The sequence below is a fragment of the Apteryx rowi genome, unplaced genomic scaffold, assembly GCF_003343035.1.
Source record: "Apteryx rowi isolate R43461 unplaced genomic scaffold, aptRow1 scaffold_40, whole genome shotgun sequence".
Classification (NCBI taxonomy): Eukaryota; Metazoa; Chordata; class Aves; order Apterygiformes; family Apterygidae; genus Apteryx; species Apteryx rowi.
Window position 1 is genome coordinate 1,272,222 of NW_020450530.1, and position 18,011 is coordinate 1,290,232.

General features: G+C 41.3%; 1 protein-coding gene across 8 annotated transcripts in view; it reads right to left on the reverse strand.

Annotated features, from left to right (window-relative positions):
* Nucleotides 1–851: 851 nt before the first annotated feature.
* The window catches only part of LOC112970592 (melanotransferrin-like), a 25,406-nt gene continuing 8,246 nt past the window's right edge, over nt 852–18,011 (reverse strand). For 2 of the 8 annotated variants that reach the window (XM_026075140.1, XM_026075145.1), the window contains exons 2-18: nt 15,301–15,438; nt 13,236–13,399; nt 12,016–12,115; nt 10,983–11,159; nt 10,352–10,514; nt 10,191–10,255; nt 9,382–9,539; nt 8,098–8,284; nt 7,779–7,927; nt 7,467–7,557; nt 7,073–7,141; nt 6,600–6,782; nt 5,498–5,654; nt 4,636–4,718; nt 3,195–3,379; nt 2,604–2,790; nt 852–1,788 (exon numbers count right to left, since the gene is read on the reverse strand). In XM_026075140.1, the coding sequence (XP_025930925.1) occupies nt 1,739–1,788; nt 2,604–2,790; nt 3,195–3,379; nt 4,636–4,718; nt 5,498–5,654; nt 6,600–6,782; nt 7,073–7,141; nt 7,467–7,557; nt 7,779–7,927; nt 8,098–8,284; nt 9,382–9,539; nt 10,191–10,255; nt 10,352–10,514; nt 10,983–11,159; nt 12,016–12,115; nt 13,236–13,399; nt 15,301–15,352 (2,220 nt within the window). In that variant the 5' untranslated portion in view covers nt 15,353–15,438 and the 3' untranslated portion in view covers nt 852–1,738. Of the gene's footprint in view, nt 1,789–2,603; nt 2,791–3,194; nt 3,380–4,635; nt 4,719–5,497; nt 5,655–6,599; nt 6,783–7,072; nt 7,142–7,466; nt 7,558–7,778; nt 7,928–8,097; nt 8,285–9,381; nt 9,540–10,190; nt 10,256–10,351; nt 10,515–10,982; nt 11,160–12,015; nt 12,116–13,235; nt 13,400–15,300; nt 15,439–15,820; nt 15,965–16,692; nt 16,782–17,187; nt 17,940–18,011 lie in introns of those variants that run through there. The other 6 variants (XM_026075141.1, XM_026075147.1, XM_026075139.1 and 3 more) reach the window with 6 other exon arrangements.

Below are 18,011 nucleotides of genomic sequence, written 5' to 3' on the forward strand. Positions count from 1 at the left end.
CCATCTCCTAAGCCTCTTCTCCGCTTGAGGTGTGGTGTTACATGGCTCCCGCAGGTGGCGTGTAAGCTCCAGGAAAGAAAGGGAGGGAGCACCTCGAAGGCCTAAACTAGCACCCTGCTGCTCCCTGGCTGCTTCGAGGCTACAACTTGCTGGCTGCAACAGCATCCGTGAGGACTTGTCCCCTTGCAGTACTGGGACTCACCTACATTCACCTTTTACCTCTCATCTCCCTCGCTGAAAGGTGGGTGAGTTTGAGCTCTCTGTTTGGTCAGTCAGTTCCAAATGATGGGACAGAGGAAGGAGCAGTCTCAGCTCAGATGCGGGTGAATCTAAGGTAAACACCTTTGAGGCTGCACAGAGTGTAATTTTTTTTTTTCTTTCTCAGAAAATGAGAAGGGGGAGGAGAGGGGCCATAACAGCAAAGAAACGCTCGGCATGGAAGGCATTGTTCAAAAACACGTGCTCTCAGCAGTGTATTTTGCAACCCAGTATTTTTGGTTACTGCTGCCTAAAAGACTTGGATTTTTTTTTCTTGCTTTATATGGCAGATAACATGGCTCCTACAATTTCTATTTACTTTTTGTGTAGTGCAGCTGGCCTGTCTTTACTACTTGCATCTTATTCATTGCTAGCTAAGGTTAATACAACTGCAGTAGAGGCAGCAAGGGTTGGAGGATTCTGGGTAAAGGACTTTGATTTATATATATCTTGTATAGTTCAGGCAAGCATAGGAGCAGAAGGTTGAAAACTGAAATGAGCCCTGCCCAGGAGTAGCAGCCACTCTAATTCTACATCCACGAGCTCTGCATAATGTTTCCCACTTAAAATTCAGGCAAAACAAATACATGATACACTTTGGTCAAAAGACTTCATATCATGTTGAAGCAGTTCCCACCTATAAAGAGAATGTTCAGCTTAACTGATAATTCATATTTTGACACTTCAGAAGTATCCTATAAAGTAATGGCTGATGTTTTCGACAAGAATGGAATATCCATTGCTTTCCTTCACCTTAAGGTTGTAAGGATCCAGTTCTGCTGGTTGATGCTACTAGTTGTCTTAATACATGAATTTGTGAAAGAAAAATGCATTGACTTACTAGTATAAATTCTTGGTTAAACAAAGCAAATACATTCTTCCCTGTTAAAAGCAGAAAAGGCTACTGATAACAGTTACATATGCAACCTATAGTATGCATGTGTATTCAGCATGGACTATCTAGCTGTAATGAAAATCACATATATAAGAGGACAATGTTACAGCAACCGAAGTGACAGCTGATTGTTTTTACATGGAAACAGCTTTTTATAAGACATAATAGGAAAAGCAAGGAAAATTGCTACCCACTAACCTGTGCGATTCATTATAGTCCATGTTTTAGTCCATGGCATTGGCCCTGCTTGTCCCACAGAAATGCTGAGATCTCCTCCGTAGCTGTTCAGAATTGCTGACCCTACTCCTGCGTGCGGGTTATGTGGATTGGCCTGTGCCAGTCCCCACAACGCCAGACTCCAAAAAAAGACAGTGATGACAAGAGCCTTATATGACCATAAACATGAAATCTGCCTATATAATACATATATATATATATATATGTACACACAGGAAGAGCATTCAGCATAAGTTTCTAGAGGTGACTGTTTCCTCGGTGATTGCTCTGGATAGGTTGGACTTGCATCTTTCCTTGTTTTCAGCATCAGTAATGGTGTATGTGTCTTGCAAAGCCTCTGTATAGCTGTCAGTTCAATGAGGATGCACAGATATCCTGTCTGCAAAAGTCTAAGATACCTACAAATCAGTAAGAAAGTATATACTGCTGTCAGATTTAAAAATGACAAACTCTTCAGATATTATTCAAACTATTCAGATATTATTCACTAAAACAGAACAGAGGTAAAATTCCCTATTTGAATTTCAGTTCTTTAACAACTTCTAGACCGACGCACAGAATTCCTTGGACATCTAATTGACTCTGTCATCTTCATTTACTTCAGTACAGATTTTTAAATGTCAGAACAACTTGACTGGCTCTTTTTACATAGGCAGTTTCAATTTTAGTGATAGGTAAATGCATACTTGATACAGCTTTCAGTGGAGAATAACAAGCAACCTTTTAAGCTTATAAAGATTATGATCTTGAGTTCTTTAGTGTACTCTTTTTAAACAGGAAATTAACCTTGAAATAACTTATATTTCATGAATTAAATATAAAATTGCTCATCTTTTTCCCAAGCTCGGCATACCCAAATATTATATTCCCTTATCCCAGAACTGATCTATGGAATTGAAGGAAAAAATGTCAGAGTGCGAATAAAATAGTCAGTTAACTACTGTTACTTCAATTAACTGGTATTTGCTTTAACATGTATCCATTATTCTGTCCCTGGAGCGCTCCAGTATCAGTGGTTATGGATAGAAAGAGAGATAGCAAGAAGCTCTGTAGGAACTCCAAACACTGTACTGCTTGGAAAATAGTTACTATCAAACAGGATTATGTAGAACATACTTCTCCATTCAATCTAATCAAAAGGCCAATAAGCTGTGCATAGAAGGCTTCCTGCTTTGCATTTTTCTCTAACTCAAAATGAAGAACTTGACTTTACCTGCAGGTGTACAATTAAACACTGATTCTGCCAGCTGGAAGAAAGACTTTCCAAGAATTTCCTTATAGCTCATATGACTTGCATGAACAAGGTACTGAGTAGCATCTTTGAAAAGCAGATCGCTTTCACCATACTTCTGAGACTGAAACAGATGGAATTCAGAGTCCAGCTTGGTTTCCACAGATTCCTAAACAGAAAAGAAAATTGAAGAAGTTTCACAGTTTGGAATGTAAATAGCAAGGTTAAATTGGTGAACTCTCACTACTGTAGCAGGATCTTGCAGAAAAAAGGTACTACTTTTACCTAGCACTACCCTTATTTATACAAAAAGATTCTTTCAGTTTGGCATCTGCATCTTATTTCTCAGCAAAAGCACAATCACTTCAGAGCAGCAGCTGGTGCCAAAATTCCCCTTCAGAGAACCCAAATAATTATTTTCTCAATCTCTGACACACATTCTTATCTCTTTAATATTGGACCTGAAGGCACTTTATGTATTTAGTATATAAAGCTTTTGATCTTAAAAGGGTTTTCAGAAGTTGTACATAACAAGTGATAACATGCTAGCTTTTTCCCCATCATCTGCCTTACCTGGGATTTCATCAGGAAGTCATAGATTTTGGTGACAGTGACTGGTCGAGTCATGACTGTGCTGGGGGGAATGGGGCCAAGGTTACAGCCTGCCCACTCGGTGACTGCAGCACGCGTTCCATCCGGACACAAGAGCTCAAAGTCACTAGCAGTATAACCTTTTGCCCAACCAGAGCTGCCCAGCTCTGCAAAGAAGAAGAAGTGAAAGCAAATCCTTTTGAAAAACAAGAGTTGGAGATAGTGTGAATCTCATGCAAAGTTTTAACTATTGAGAGCAAAAAGTTTAGTGAATGTGTTCAAAAAGTGCGGCATACCACACAGTCTTTTGTTGGGAATGTAGAGGGAGCAGGCTGGTGGTTTTGCTGAGGAAATACATCAGCAAACTTAAGCTGCACCTATCTTAACTAAAAACTGGAATCACAGCAAGTTAGTATGCCTCATCTTCATCTTCACCTGTAATAACATCACTTCCTGAAAACAAGGTAATTCAGCCTGCATGCCCTTTGTTTCCCCATACAAATTGCTCATTGCTGCATGGATTTCTGTGGGCTTCCAGTTCCTGATACCTCTACTCGATTTTAGAGAGTCTCCTCTTTTAGAATGGTCTCTCCCAGCTACTGAAACTGCCTAAATTGAAATCACACCATGTGCTTTATCAGGCTGAATAAAATGGGGTTTCCTTTCCTCCTCACCTCTATGAAAAGGGTAACACATGTTGGCTGTTGTTAAGAGTAGCTGAAGTAATCAAGAGATTGAGGGAATTTAAACTGCAGTAACCAAAGCCATTTTCATCCACAAAATCCAATTGCTAGACTGTTGCAAACTGTCGGTATTTCCCAGTGGAAGTTAAACCTTTCACAGTGCAGTAACAAAGTTTTTTTTAGGAACTGTGAAAGGCAAAATAGTTTGCAGTGATTTTGCCTGTTAAGCTATCTATCTGGACTGTTTATTCCACAGCTGCCTGTGAAACAACATGAGGTAGTTGCAGTGTCATGATGAAGCCATAGAACATCTCAGTACAAACAGCCTATGGTATCTTCCTATTTGCCATTTTCATTCTTGAGACTTTTTGATTAAAAACAAAGGTTATGTGCACCATAGCTACCTATGAGAAAAGGACTGATGGGAAGAGTCTCTTGCTTTTTAAAGCATTGAGCTTTCCAAAAACCAGCACAGTTTCCAAGGATGCTTTCCACACCCTTGATTTTTGCACTCGTTGATTCTTCATCTTTCCTCTCTAAAACTGAACAGTATCTGAATCTTGAACTTTACTAGAACACACACATGCAGGAAGGTTCTTGCAATTTTCCAGTCACAAACACAGCTTTTTGAACCTAGATTAAACCTGCGAAAGCTGATCCCTAGAATTCATGGTCATTGTGTGGTAAGAAACTGGCACTAATGAACATTCTCAAAGGAAGAGAGAACAGCTGCATCTCACTCTCTATGTTCCGGAGTAGATTAGAGTGTTCCAGGAAAGCTACATCTCCAAAGCTTCTTCCACTGGGATTGCCAACTAGGCACCTAGAGCAGAAAAAAACCAAGAAGTTAGAGAAAGCCATTACAAGATGACTGAGCCTTGGACAGTCATCTAAAGCTAGAACAGGAGTAGCTAGTAGTGTCTCCTTCATCTGAAGTTACTTGGTTGTTACATTAAACAAATTAGCGATGTCAGTACAGATCTTGATGGACAGTGTTCACACTGTTGTTTACAAACAATTATACGCCTTCTTACTGGCAATATAAGCTAATTGACTGGGTACAGAGACAAGACAGTCCCCTTCATCCCTTAAGGCAGCTCCCAAAGCAAAGTTCTGGCACGGTGTCTGTGCAGCCCCATCTGCGCCAACGAATGAATACTTCATTCGGCTAAATGCATCACAGATATTCTGAGAGTGCTTTCACCTTTAAAATTCTTCTCTGCCTCTGTCTCCAACTATTTCAAACTTTTTCTCTTAAATATCTCCAGTCAATCTAACCACCTCCTCTACCCTACACTGCTTCTTACCACATCACCTCTTCTCTCTGACCTTCTGAGCGCTTTTCATCCCCTCTCTTAAATGGGCCAGCACCAGTACTCCAAGCCTAATGTGTCTGGAAGTATTGTCTTTCTCTGGAAATGGTTTTATGACTGCTTTAAATTACCAACCAGCAGCACATCCCATAGCAACTGCAACTAAAACAAAACACATACTAGCAAAAATTGATAGAGCCACCAGCTTAAAAATCCTCCAGAGAAAATGATCAGCCAATTCTGGCTATTGCTCTTAAGCTGCATTTCTGACTCGGACAAAAAGGCTTACCTGAGTGCTCCCACATTGCCATAGTAACGCTCATTGTGATTGGCAGCACATCTGCTAGATACTCTACCCCCTTCCACCTCGCTGTCTCCAATGCACACCTTGCACAGGTTCCCGCCTGCTCCTGGCATGCAGCCCTTCCAAAAGTAGTTCTGATAAGCTGAGCAGAGAAAACTGAGGTGAAATTAGGGCAAGGTATTCCAAAGGTGCTTCATGCGAAAAGACAGGAAGGGGTTTCTGTTTTAAGAGTTAGTGAGAAGAGGCCTAAATAGTGTGAAGAATCACACGTACTCAGATAAGAGGAGGAGCTGCTTCAACAGCTGAGCGTGTACCTCAGACTGCAATCATCACTTTCTGGCCAAACTAGTAATGATTTCTTTCTTGGCTGAGGGAAAACGGCAAAATAATAGAACTAAGCACCTCAGGAAAGCCAGACAGGCTGCGGGGAAGGGATTTTAACTAGATCATACAGTAGGTGGCAACATCCCTATTCATAGCTTAACTAGTGGAAGTGTTAATTAGCAACATGGGAGATAGCACTTTTTTCCTATAACTTGAGGGACAGAGATGGGATGCTATCTTCCTGCAGGTTTGGGCACCCCCACTGATATTCAAAATAGAGCACAAGACAGCAGGATCAAGGGGTATGGCCATGGGTTAAAAGCACAGGGAACAAAGAGTTTCTATTACCACTGTATTTGATACTACTAAAATATTATGAGATAAACCCAACCCATCATTTGTACGTCCGTAACACAGACCTGTTAGAGCTAGTTATTGAGATTATTTAATCAAAGCCCAGAGAGGGAGAGGGAGCGAGCTACTTGTTTCTGTTACTATCCTTCCGTTATGCACGTAGACACTGATATCTCTATTATTTATGGTGTATCTACATGCTAAGGAACATCATATGTGGTCTAAGAGAAATCTGCTACTGAAGAGAGAGTTTAACTCAAGAACACAGCAGAGCAAAGACAAATATCTTCAGTGACATGCAAGACTGAAGTTCTTCTCTGCCCTCGTGGCCCCATCTCTGTTTTACTCCCAAATCTTGGGCTTCAGGTTTCAGTGGTCTAGTTGACAGACAACACAAAGCAGTCCTTACCAGAGTCAATGTTACAGTTCTCAGTATCATTCTCCTGAGCTCCCACTGTGTATCTGGAAAGAAGCAACCATCCTCCAGGACTATACAGATGGCTGTGGCAGGACCGCCTTCCCCCAAGGTTGTGGATGTTAATCTGTTTGGCATTCTTCTTAGCTAGGGCTACAGCATAGACAGGCGACAGTGCTGTGAAACAATGACAAGAGCCAGTTATACCAAGGCAATGATGTATCCCAGGCAGGTACAGCCTCCCTCTTCCCTCCCTCATCCTCCATCATATCTTCAGTTACGGTAAGGGATCTGCATTCTTTGCTCAGCCACGAAGCTCTTGTTCTAGCGCTCTGCGTTCCATGTAAACTTCCTACTGAATGTACAGCAATTCCTTTCCCAAACCAACATGCAAATACATGCAAACATATATCCTAGAGGCAGCCTCAGGAGAATCTAAACCTTTCTTCTCAAAGGTCTCCTTTTACCTTTGCGTCTAAGATGAATTAGTTTCCACGTTTCCTCTGTGCTCGCACCAGCTGGGGCACATCCCTTCCCTGGAGAGGCGAGACAACCTTAAGGATCTTGCAATGACTGCTGTCATTCCCATTACACAGCACCCCATCAGAAACCTTTATAATTTTGCTGTCCTTCTCTTGAACCACATCAGCATCTTTAGTCCCCTTTATCGAAGGAGATATAATAAGCAATCAGGCCAAATGCTAGAGCCAGTTAGTGGAAGAGCTGGGAAGAGCACTTGGACAACAATTCCCACTTCCCTGCTTCAGTCACTAAACATCGCACACTATGGCATTACAACTGTATTTTTTATGGTTCTTTCTTGATTCCCTCCCTTCTTCCTAAGGTCACATGAGAACTTACCATAACATTCTGCAGCTACAGGCACCAATCCGCACTTCCCTGCAATGTAGACATGTGTTGCATCCAGGGTGACTGCATCAGCCTCACTACTCTGCCAACAGCATTACAGAAAATAACACAGACAGGACTTACATGAGCTGTTGTAACCAAGGAGCTGTTATTTCCCCACTGACTGGGAATTCCCTGCACAAATTCCCTCTCATTCCCATTAGAGCGTTTAGTGTACAAGTTGTTTTTCCTCTTGTTCAGATCAGACAAGGACAGAGGCAAACCCAGCCTTAGCATGTAGTCTGACCACAGGGAGCCTCCTACCTTGATCATTTCAATGCAATGTGTCATGGAGGTTGCCTGGACACAAACCAGTGGGTCAGATTTGATGCTCAGTGCCCAGTCCTCACATTTGCGAAGCTCAGCATTGCTGATGCAGCACCAGCGCACAACACTGTTGTCCAAAGAGCTCCCTGCACCAGAGGGAAGGAGCATAATGAGATCGTGTCCATTCATGCACCAATCTGTTCTTCATTAAGGACATGTTTGGATTTATTCACTTGGGTCTAGCAGGGAGGGATAACATGGAGAGATAACTTTTCTTCCCTTCCCTTAAGCTATGGTCCTCAGGAAGGCTTCTCACCTTCATGGCCTAGTCCTTTAAGGAGAGCTACATAATCCAGACCAAGGACATAGGCAATCTCTAGCTGCTCCTCGAGAAGCTGCAGATGCTGGGTGGCATCCTGGAACAGCAGGTTCTTTCCCCCGTAGGGAGCTGAAGTGAAGAGTTCAAACCTGGCCCTTTCCTTTCCTTTCCGCCCAAAGAGGTGCTAGAAGAAGAACAACGCTTTAAATTGCAACAAATCTGCACATCCTTTCTGTGACAGGCAGCCTCATCATCCCATCCCTCTGTACAAGTGGTTTATAACAAAGCACTCAGGGTTCTAATGTTCATCACATTAGGACAAAGCCCACAGGTACTAAAGCAAGTGGAGGGTCCCAATCCTAAAGGCATTACATGAACTGAGACTCACTCTTTTGAGGAACAGGTGCTTTGTCATCCCCATCTCGGTAATTGCAGTTTATTGGGCTGTGCTCAATGTCTCATGCCTCGGGAGGGTAACTGAGGGAGTGTGGCTGAGTGGGAAACTTTTGTGATGGAGATCAGTGCAGGAAAGGGGTGAAAGATATCCTGCGCTGGGAAAGCGCAAGGTAGCTCTGTCCAGCTGACTGTATCAGAAGAGAAGAATGCACCGAGAAGTGTACTGGGAACATTGCTGCATGGGCACTGCTACGTATGAGGGGAGCACAGTCAGGATGCGTGTTAACAAGTGGGCTGACAAAGGCATCTGAAGATCCCTCAATAAAGAAGAGATTTTTCACTCCTGCTATCTGCCAGAGCCCACACGACAGCACAAGATGTGCTCATTGGCTTGTATTATTCACTGACTGTTGGACTATTTTAAAGACAGAATGGCTTCATAAATTCTTTAACTGTTATATGTTTCATGTTCAGCTCCAAATACATTCCTGGATGTTAAAGTAACAGATGCTATTTACAATTTGAGAGAGACAGAGGAACAAAGGTGAATCCTGAAGCTATAAGTCTCCCTCAGCTATGTAAAAATTCACCTAAGTTCCAGGGTGGGATGAACGTCATTAGCCATTTTCCAGTTTGGGCATTATGGCATCTTCCCCTCCTTTACTTATATATTCCCCACCTTCTGGAGAAGAACACTTGAGAGAGAAGTAAAACTCTCCTCCAGAAGCCAGTGCAAGATCCTTCCCCAAAACAACCAATTTTTAGTGCTTTGTCCACGGTAACTACAGATTTCTTAAGAGAGAAGGCAAACTGTGTGGTGAATTCCATCCAAAGCCAGAAGAAAGGATCACATCTAGAGATGCAGAGCTTATAACATCCACTCACTTGGATCATAGTAAGAAATTTGTTGGTGATCTTCTGGAAGTTGTGGCGGGTGATGATGGCACGGCCAGGCCCCTGACCCAAGTTACAGGTGCTGTATTCACTCAGCTCAGCTGTGGTCCCATCAGGACATAAGAGTTCATATTCATCTTGTTCTGTCTCTAAAACAACAGGACACTTGTGAAATCTATGAAGTAAGACATGACTTGGCAGCAGTCTGCAGAGATGGAAGGTAAAATGTTTTTCAGAGGAGCTTCCTCAAGGCGTATGCAAGCAGCACAGTGTGCCAAGCACACTTGGAAAGGTTTCTCTTTGAAACGCTCTTCCCTTACCAAACAGAGGTATCTCGGCTACAGTTACTCCTAAACACTCTTTAGGCTATACTCATGTAAATATGTTTGTTTAGAAATACTCACCTGCAACTACCACTGACAACTACCTTCAAAAATATTGATACAGAGCTTGGTTGGGTTAAAAAGAATAGGAATATGAGAACTGTCCATTCTAGCACCACATACACAGAATTTTAAAAGGAATCCTAACAGTCAGGCAATATAAACATTGACAGCTGGTTCAGAGGCTTTAAGCTAAAGGAATCACCTGCCTGAAAATGTCTGGCTACTCTCATTATAAGAATCTCCTATGAGCAGTCATTTTTAACTACTCTTTCCTTTTCTGATTCCTTTTGATTTGCATGGAGAGCTGAGAAATACCACTGAAGTACTTGCAGGGACTGAATTTTCCTTGGACATCCCCCAAACCAGGAAAGAGCACTGCCAAAGGCTAAAATGAATCCGAGTTTTTAGGATTACCTGTGGCACTCATTATTGTTAGATGATCTAAAAAGGCAACATCTGCCACTCCATTCTTCAAGCACCTGCAGCAAGACGAATGCCATCCTATTAGCACATTACCTGTTTTTTCCCCCTCACCACTTCTTTTTCCCATTCAGCGCACGTGGCACAGGGCTCACCTGAAGGCTCCTTCAGAGTCATAGAAGGGTTCATTGCTGCTAGTCTCACAGAAGTGGTTCTTGTCTCTGACATAGGATTTTTGTCCTTGGCAAAGAGCACAGAGTCGAGGAGCAGCAACACCAACCCCAGGGATGCAGCTTGCATTGAAATACTCACTGATTACTACAGATGTAAGGGAAAAAATGGTCAAATGGAAAAAAATAGAAGAAAGAAAAGGGGCTAAACCTATTATGTGTATAACTAATACTTATGCTGCTTTAAAAATAATTAATCTTCAGCAATGTGGCTTCGTTGTCTAAATGTCAAACTTGAAATATTCTCTTGAAACAGAGAGGTCAAATTCTGCTTAGGTTAAAACCATCTTTTGGTTGGCTAGATGTTATAAAGCTTTGTTCCCTGTTGTACACAGAACACAAAGATTTCCTTTTGCTTTTGGTAACAATGCTGCTCTGAGACATCACTGGAAAAATCCTGAAGAGAGCTAAGAGCCAATATCAAAGACACTCCAAGAGGATATCTCATCCACAAAGCCCTTCAATTCCCACGTAGCTCAATTTATGCTGCATCTGCCTCCACTTTGCTCACTTTCGCTGGGGGCAGAGACACAGCACTATAGCTCTTATCACCCACCTTGGCTCAGAGGTTGTGCCTCATCCCAAGAGAGGTCAGTTTTAGCCAGGAGAAAGCCAAGTGGAATATTCCAGCCTGATGTCCACCTGGCTCCACTGTGGCAGCTGCGCACACCTCTTAGCCTCTGGATATTCAAAGTTCCTCGTCTGGCAATGGCCACAGCAAACACACAATTTCCTGTGGTAGGACAAAATACATAACAGAAATAACTAAATGCAAATTCTACAGCTTTCACCTGTGCACAGGAGTTCAAGCACCTCCCTGAACATGGCTAAGGAAAAAGAATTCTTAAGCATATGAAATATAGGAATTCATAGCAGGGAAATTCATTGTGTCCTGGCTACATAGCATCTTGCCAAATTGAGCAATGCAAGCAATGTGCAAAGCAAAAAATATAAAAATTTGGTGGAAAAGGCTTGCAAAATCATCAGCCTCCAGCCATTTAACGCCAGTGCAAAGTTGCTCCTCAGGAATTTTGAACATTTGTATTACAGAGTTTTAGGTATCATAATGGAAAGAGTTCCTGTGTCTTATCCTTAGAGTACATTTACCAGCCTGAAACATATCAACTCCACTATGATTTCATGGTTCTTCAGCTAAAACAAAATTCACTTCTGTTCTCTTAGTGTCATCCTATTGGTCTCTTCCTATGTCTATCCGCTAATTCAGCTTCTGTCTCAGAGTCATGCCCCTCAAGTAATTTCTACTATATGCTTGATTTTGGCTCAGACTTAATTTACTTATTCTTGCCTCATAAGTCACTCATTGCACAGACTGCTCAGCTCTTCAAGGAATGAAGAGGAATCCTACCATAACAAGATGCTCCTCTGTATATTCTTGTCTCTTTAGGGTGAGGAGGAGAGAATTAACTCATAACAGAAGCTCATCTGTTAAAGAACCACTAGAAAGCATTCAGTTACTCTCAGAAAGAGCATATTGTGAGAATTGACACAGCTGGAAAAAAAACTTCAATGCACATCAATTCATTAGCCAAATCAGAAGTGTAACTTATTCTTCTGCTTTATGAACCTACCTTTCTCATAGATCTCCTTTGCCACCACTGTCAAGCCATACAGCTTTACAGCAGAGTAAACATCTCCAGCATCCAAGGAGGCAGCATCTGCTTTATTCACCTTAAAAATGACAGCAAAACCCCCAGAACCAGTGTGGTTACAAGGAAACGATCAATCAGAGCAGCTTCAAGACCAGAGTTTCTGCCTGACAAGTAGTAACCAGTGACTTTTACACGCATCTGCTTTGTTTTTAATTGAATTCCTGCTACTGAGCACGGTGACAATGAAGCCTGAGTTACCTCCACAAAATACCTAGTCTTTCCCAGTAACATCTTCCCACCTTTTCTTTGATCCTTCCATTTCCAAGATACAATTCTGACACCACTGAAGAAAAAAGACAACCTTTTTTTCCCCAAAAAAACTAAACCCTTCTCAAATTTGTCCTGGCTGTAATCTTTCCATACTCATATGGATAACAGAACTGAAGTCTAATAACAAGGATCACAGGACTGAATGAAAACATGAACTAAATTATTCCCTGAACCAAAAAGAAAGGTTTTCTTTGTTTTGTTTTCCAGGTCAGATTTGGATTCCATTGAAGGCAACTGGGACTGAATGAGCACGGAAACTGAAATTCTCTATCCCCCAAAAGTTTGAAGTATATTAGTGGAACTGTTCCGCAGCAAATGCTTGTCTTCTTTTTCACCACAAGGATTTTTTCAAAGCATGTAGCATTATGAAGATGCCTTTTCAGAACTGACATAGAGCTTACACCTGCAAGCCTCCAATGTCTAATTTTACCCAAATTAAATATTTTTTACATGGAAAAAAGGGTTTTGTCTTTTACTTCAGGAAAGATTGACAAGGTGTTAAAAATAGCATGGAAGAAAAGAGAAAGCCTTAATTACAGTTGGAGTAGGACTGAAACCCACAAGCAAGCAGAATGCTCTGAGAAGGTTTCATTTATTAGTCTAGTTTTGTTCATTTACTTTCAAGCAGCAGTCTACTTATTTCCTGGAGAAGGCAAGGACATCAGCTGGGGTAAAATAACGCATCTATAACAGGAAAGCTCATGGCCAATTTGAATTCTTGTCTCTCAATCTACCATGTACTTTGTCACAGGTGAGATACCATCATTTTAGTAGCATTTCATTCTCTTGTGGATTCTGTTTACCAGGCTCTTCTCCTACCAAAAAGGGTCTGGACTCAAAATAAGTTTTGAAAATCTCTGCAGACTCACCCTGATTTTATCAATGCAGTCATAGGTGTTGTGAGCTCTGATACAAGAAATCCTGGTAAAGGAATCGATGGTAGCAAGGGGCAGCACAGCTGTAAGAGCTTTGGACAGTTCAGCACACTTCCTCTGTTCTAGGTCAGATAGAGTGCACCATCGGAATTTCTTCCCTGCAGGATCAAAAGAAGTCAAGATTTGTAGGACTTAGTGAAACAAAACTCAATTTAATACCTCATGGAAAGGGAAAGTTATTTCATTTTATTTTATCTAACTTCATAAGTAAGTTGTTTCTGCTCACTCACACTCATGTATCCACATATAGGCATCAAGACATGCCCAAGTAGTCTGTCCAGGATCACTTTTTTGCAACATGGAGGACAAGGAATGTTTGCTGTTGAGTCTTTATTATGTCTCTTTGTTTCCTCTTGACTGGCAACAATAAACCAGTTTTTAGATAGCTTCAACACCTATCAAGACCAACAATTATTAGGGCACGATCGTTTGCCTCAGAATCTTGCTTACTGCATTTTCCATGAACCTAAGGCAAGGCTGCTACCCAAAATGAGGAGACAAAGGCAAGGGCATCTTTATGGCTACAGTGTGTCTTCCTGTTGGGATAAAAGAAAGAGAAATGGCACCTACAGTGTGGGGTAACCTTGTTATCATCCTCCCGTTATCAGACTGCAGGCTTTCTGCTGACAAGCCATCTGTGATGTGGCTTTATCAGAGCACAGACCTTCTGCTTGTGATGTAAACGATATATTCCTCAGGGTTTACCAGTTTTATTGCTGTCAGGTTATCAGTACAGGCCATTCCTTTAACTTTTGCTCTACTGTTTCCTCTGGTGCTTTCACACACGCATACTCCCATTCATACTTTATCCATACCAGTCTTAATATTTCTGCTACAAAGTTCTAGAAATTAAGAACTAAGTCTGCAACTGAAGGAGAAATGTTGAGGGAGGATGTTGATAGGGAATCAAATAGCTTTACCTATGCTTAATTTAGTTTTTAGACAAGGGATTGTTATTTTTTAAACAGACAATAACCAGTGTTCCAAGTGTCCCACAGCAATGAGCTCCATGCTTTGTCTGAACTGTATTTCCTGCCCACTTTCATTCCAGACCAAGACTACCTGATTTTAAACAACAGGACGCATATCAAAGCTTCAAGGTCAGAAATCCTTTGCTCATAGGAGAAGTGTGAAAATTTGAAGTTGGAAGAAATTCACAGTTATATACTACTTATATAATAGAATGAATCAAATCCCTCAATCCAGGAGGTTAGGATGTGGGACTATTTGAAATTATGATGGCAATTCAGTAATTTGGGCTTAGTACGTGGTTTAAGACCAGAAATAAGTGTTTTCTCAGCAACAGAAAGTAACTTCCTGGTCTTCTGTCAACCTAGAGAGGTTCATCTTTCATGACAACACCCACCATGAAAGACAGAAACCAGAGACAATCTAACTACTGACCAGGGGAAATCCTGTATTAAATTGAACAGGGTAGGGAATAAACATTAACAACAAAACCCTCACAATGCATACAAAACAGCTGCAACATCTTTAACATTGTATTTTCCAGATGTTTAAGTATTTGGCTCTCTAATGATCTTTTAATGTTAAAAAGTTTTCCTAGAATAAATAAGTTTAATATTAAAATGTTAAAGTTATTATTTTAAGCATGTCAGACAGTAGTACTCTGCTTGTTTTGACCTTAATTCAGAGAGATTCTTAAAAGAACCCATTGTGATTTTAGAGGGGAGCAGCTTAAAATAAACTTATTCATTTTGTCAATGCTAAAGAGTACGCAGTTCTCAGTCCCTCAGAGGAAACAAGCCTTCACTGAATTGCAAAGGAACTTTTGTATTAATCTGCTTCAAGACTAACAAGGTCACCATCTGCCAATGATCAAACAGAAAAAAATACAGGCAAATGGGAATCACAGGCACTCTCCTAGCAGCAACTACTTTGCACAGAAGAAAACAAAATCAAAGCATATATTAGAGTTCATATCCTGGTAACCCATCCAGGGGTCACCTTTCTCTTTCCCTCTCTGCATCAGCCTTACCTGAAGACAGCAAAGCAAAGATGATTAGGTCAATTATGATCACTATCTTCATGATTACAGCAGCACAGCAAGGATCCACTCGCTACCCTGACGTCCTGCCTTCTCATACCAAGAATTCCACAGCGATGACCAAAGCTTCTGGAAGACAACAAAAGGGGGTTAGGCATCAACAAGGATAAATCAAGACTAAAAGAAAACAAAAAACAACAAAACCATCAGAGGATGGTGTATCCTTGTAGGCAAAGGAGAAAGGCACAGTGTTCTATTCCTACACACAGATGAAAAACATCAGTACATTTTCTGCTCTATTATGAACACATATCTGTCTGAAGCTAGGTTTTATCCTGATAATCTTCAATATAGAGCATAATCTATTATTGCACTTAACTTCCCCAGCAGCATAGAGTTTATGCTTTAACTTCTGGCTCCACCACACGGTCCCTCAAAAAGAGCTCAGCAACTCCTTCCATTATTCAAGAAGAAGTCAAAGTCTGAATTTCAAGACAATCTGTCATTGAACCTTGATCACTGAGGTGAAAACTGTACACATTCCATACTATTCAATGTAAAATGAAATTCAGTCACTGATGAGAGAAATAAGGACAGAGATAAATCCTTTACTGGAAAAAACAGAATTATGAGAACTTTTCATGAAAAAAAAGGAAGAAATGTTAAGCCTCTGCATTTGAAATAAATTGTGCTTCTCCTGTTTCAGCAGACACCAATATGCCTTTGGGAGACAGAAGAGAGTTACGCCCAGCTTACGAAAAGTGTATCTAAAGATAAGTGAATTGTGCAAATTACTGAACTCTCTCTAGAGAATATTGAAGAGTCCTTCTTATTTTAAATTTTTAACTGATAATGGTTTATCTACTGAGTAACTTCAAACAAAAAGTAATTCTATGCCTCCCTAAGAATTCAGAACAGAACTGCGACTTTAACTTTCTTGACACTCTTCATTCCATTGTAGCACAACAGCCTCATCCAAACTGGTTTATTTTTGTGTTTCCTAACACTTAGCCTAGAGTATTACCTCTTAATTGCTCTAAAGCAGCCATGATTAACATCATTAATTCTATAGCACACAAAAGAAAAAAAAATATTTAAATAGAAGTGTGCATAGAGAATTGATCTGATGATGTGTAAAGTTTGCTAATATGCTTTTATCTTCTTTCCTGTTCAGGAAAGAATTGACTACTCCCAGTATCCTGGAGAAAGAAGGTCTATTTCATAAATAGGTTCTCCTTCTCCATCCTATGGATTTTCTTAGTACTTTCTCTGCTTCAGGTATTTTTGCCAATACTTTTCCCAAATTTCTACTGTTGCTTTATGTACTCTTCCCGAATGATTCACAGTTCTTGTTCCCCACTTGCTTCTTCTGCATTCACTCACATGGATTCCTTTGCTTATCTTTGCTGTTTCAGAAGTTCCTTCTCTAGATATCCTGCAGCATTTGTTGAGGTGTTATCTTTCCCCCTAGCCTGGTCACAGAATGAGATATATTTCTTACTCCTTGCTGGATTTCCAGAATAAACTTTCCCAAGTCCTAAGACTTCTGTTTTCTCATTTGCTAAGAGAACATCTGCAGCATTATCCCACCCTTCGACTTGGCTCACCTGTACAGGTCTAGCTGGGTTTGGGAATTATGTTTAATTTCTTAGTGATTGCAGTCTATACAGCCTTTGATACAATATATTATTAGATGTTAACATAAAGAAAAAAATCACAAGAGGATAAAACATATGCTAGAAGTGACTCAAAAATAGTTAAATGTCCACATATTTACTTAGAATTCCAGTAAGAAAGATTAGATCAGACCAGATCACTAATCAGTGAAGTTAATATTAATTAAAATATACTATAAAAAAGTACACTTCATTTAACTACATTTTAACCTCTGAATCACGGTTGAGTCACCTCTGGGGAAACTTGTCCGTCAGGCCCAGCTGCAGGGTGCAGTTAGACATCAAAGCGCACGGTCTTGCAAGGCTTGCAGCAAGGCATCTAACAGGACCCGCTCCCACCACCTTCGTGGTTGTACTTCCTGCAATCCTGTTACGTTAGCTCAGGACGCACATACATCCCAACAAGCTGGATAGCTAATACTATTATCATTATGTGAGGGCTACGTTTGAATCTCTGCTTGAAATTTAAATAATTACAAATAAAAGGCTTTTAGGTATATGCCCAAGATATTGGAGATGCAAGAAGCAAACTTTGGCTAATTAAACAGATACTGTGCGGTAATTTGTCCCTGGTGATGTGGGGGGAAAAAAAAAAAGCAGAGCGACATAAAGATGTGGTAGACTTCACAGGGTCTTTCTCAGGAAAACAAACAAGCGTTAATCACAGAGGTAAAGTAATGACACAGGTCAGGTGAGAGGACAACGTCCTAAAGCACTGAGGATGCGGAAACACAGTGGCAGCACTCTGGAATTCTTTTCCTACTGATTCACCCTAAAAAACTACCCCTGCACCACCGTCAGAACATGACAATTAGCTGCTTCCCAGCAGTGACGCGGCTGCGAGGGTGGGACCCGAACCACCTTCACAAAACCCTCCGTGCTGTCAGGACGCGCCGAAGGGCTCCAAAGCAGGCCCGGCCGGTCCGCGCTGCCGCGCCCAGCGCCGCCCCGTTGCAGGAGCGGCCCGGTCCCCCGCCGCCCCCAGGCCGCGCCGTCCGCCGTGGGCGCGCACCCGCCCCACGCCCC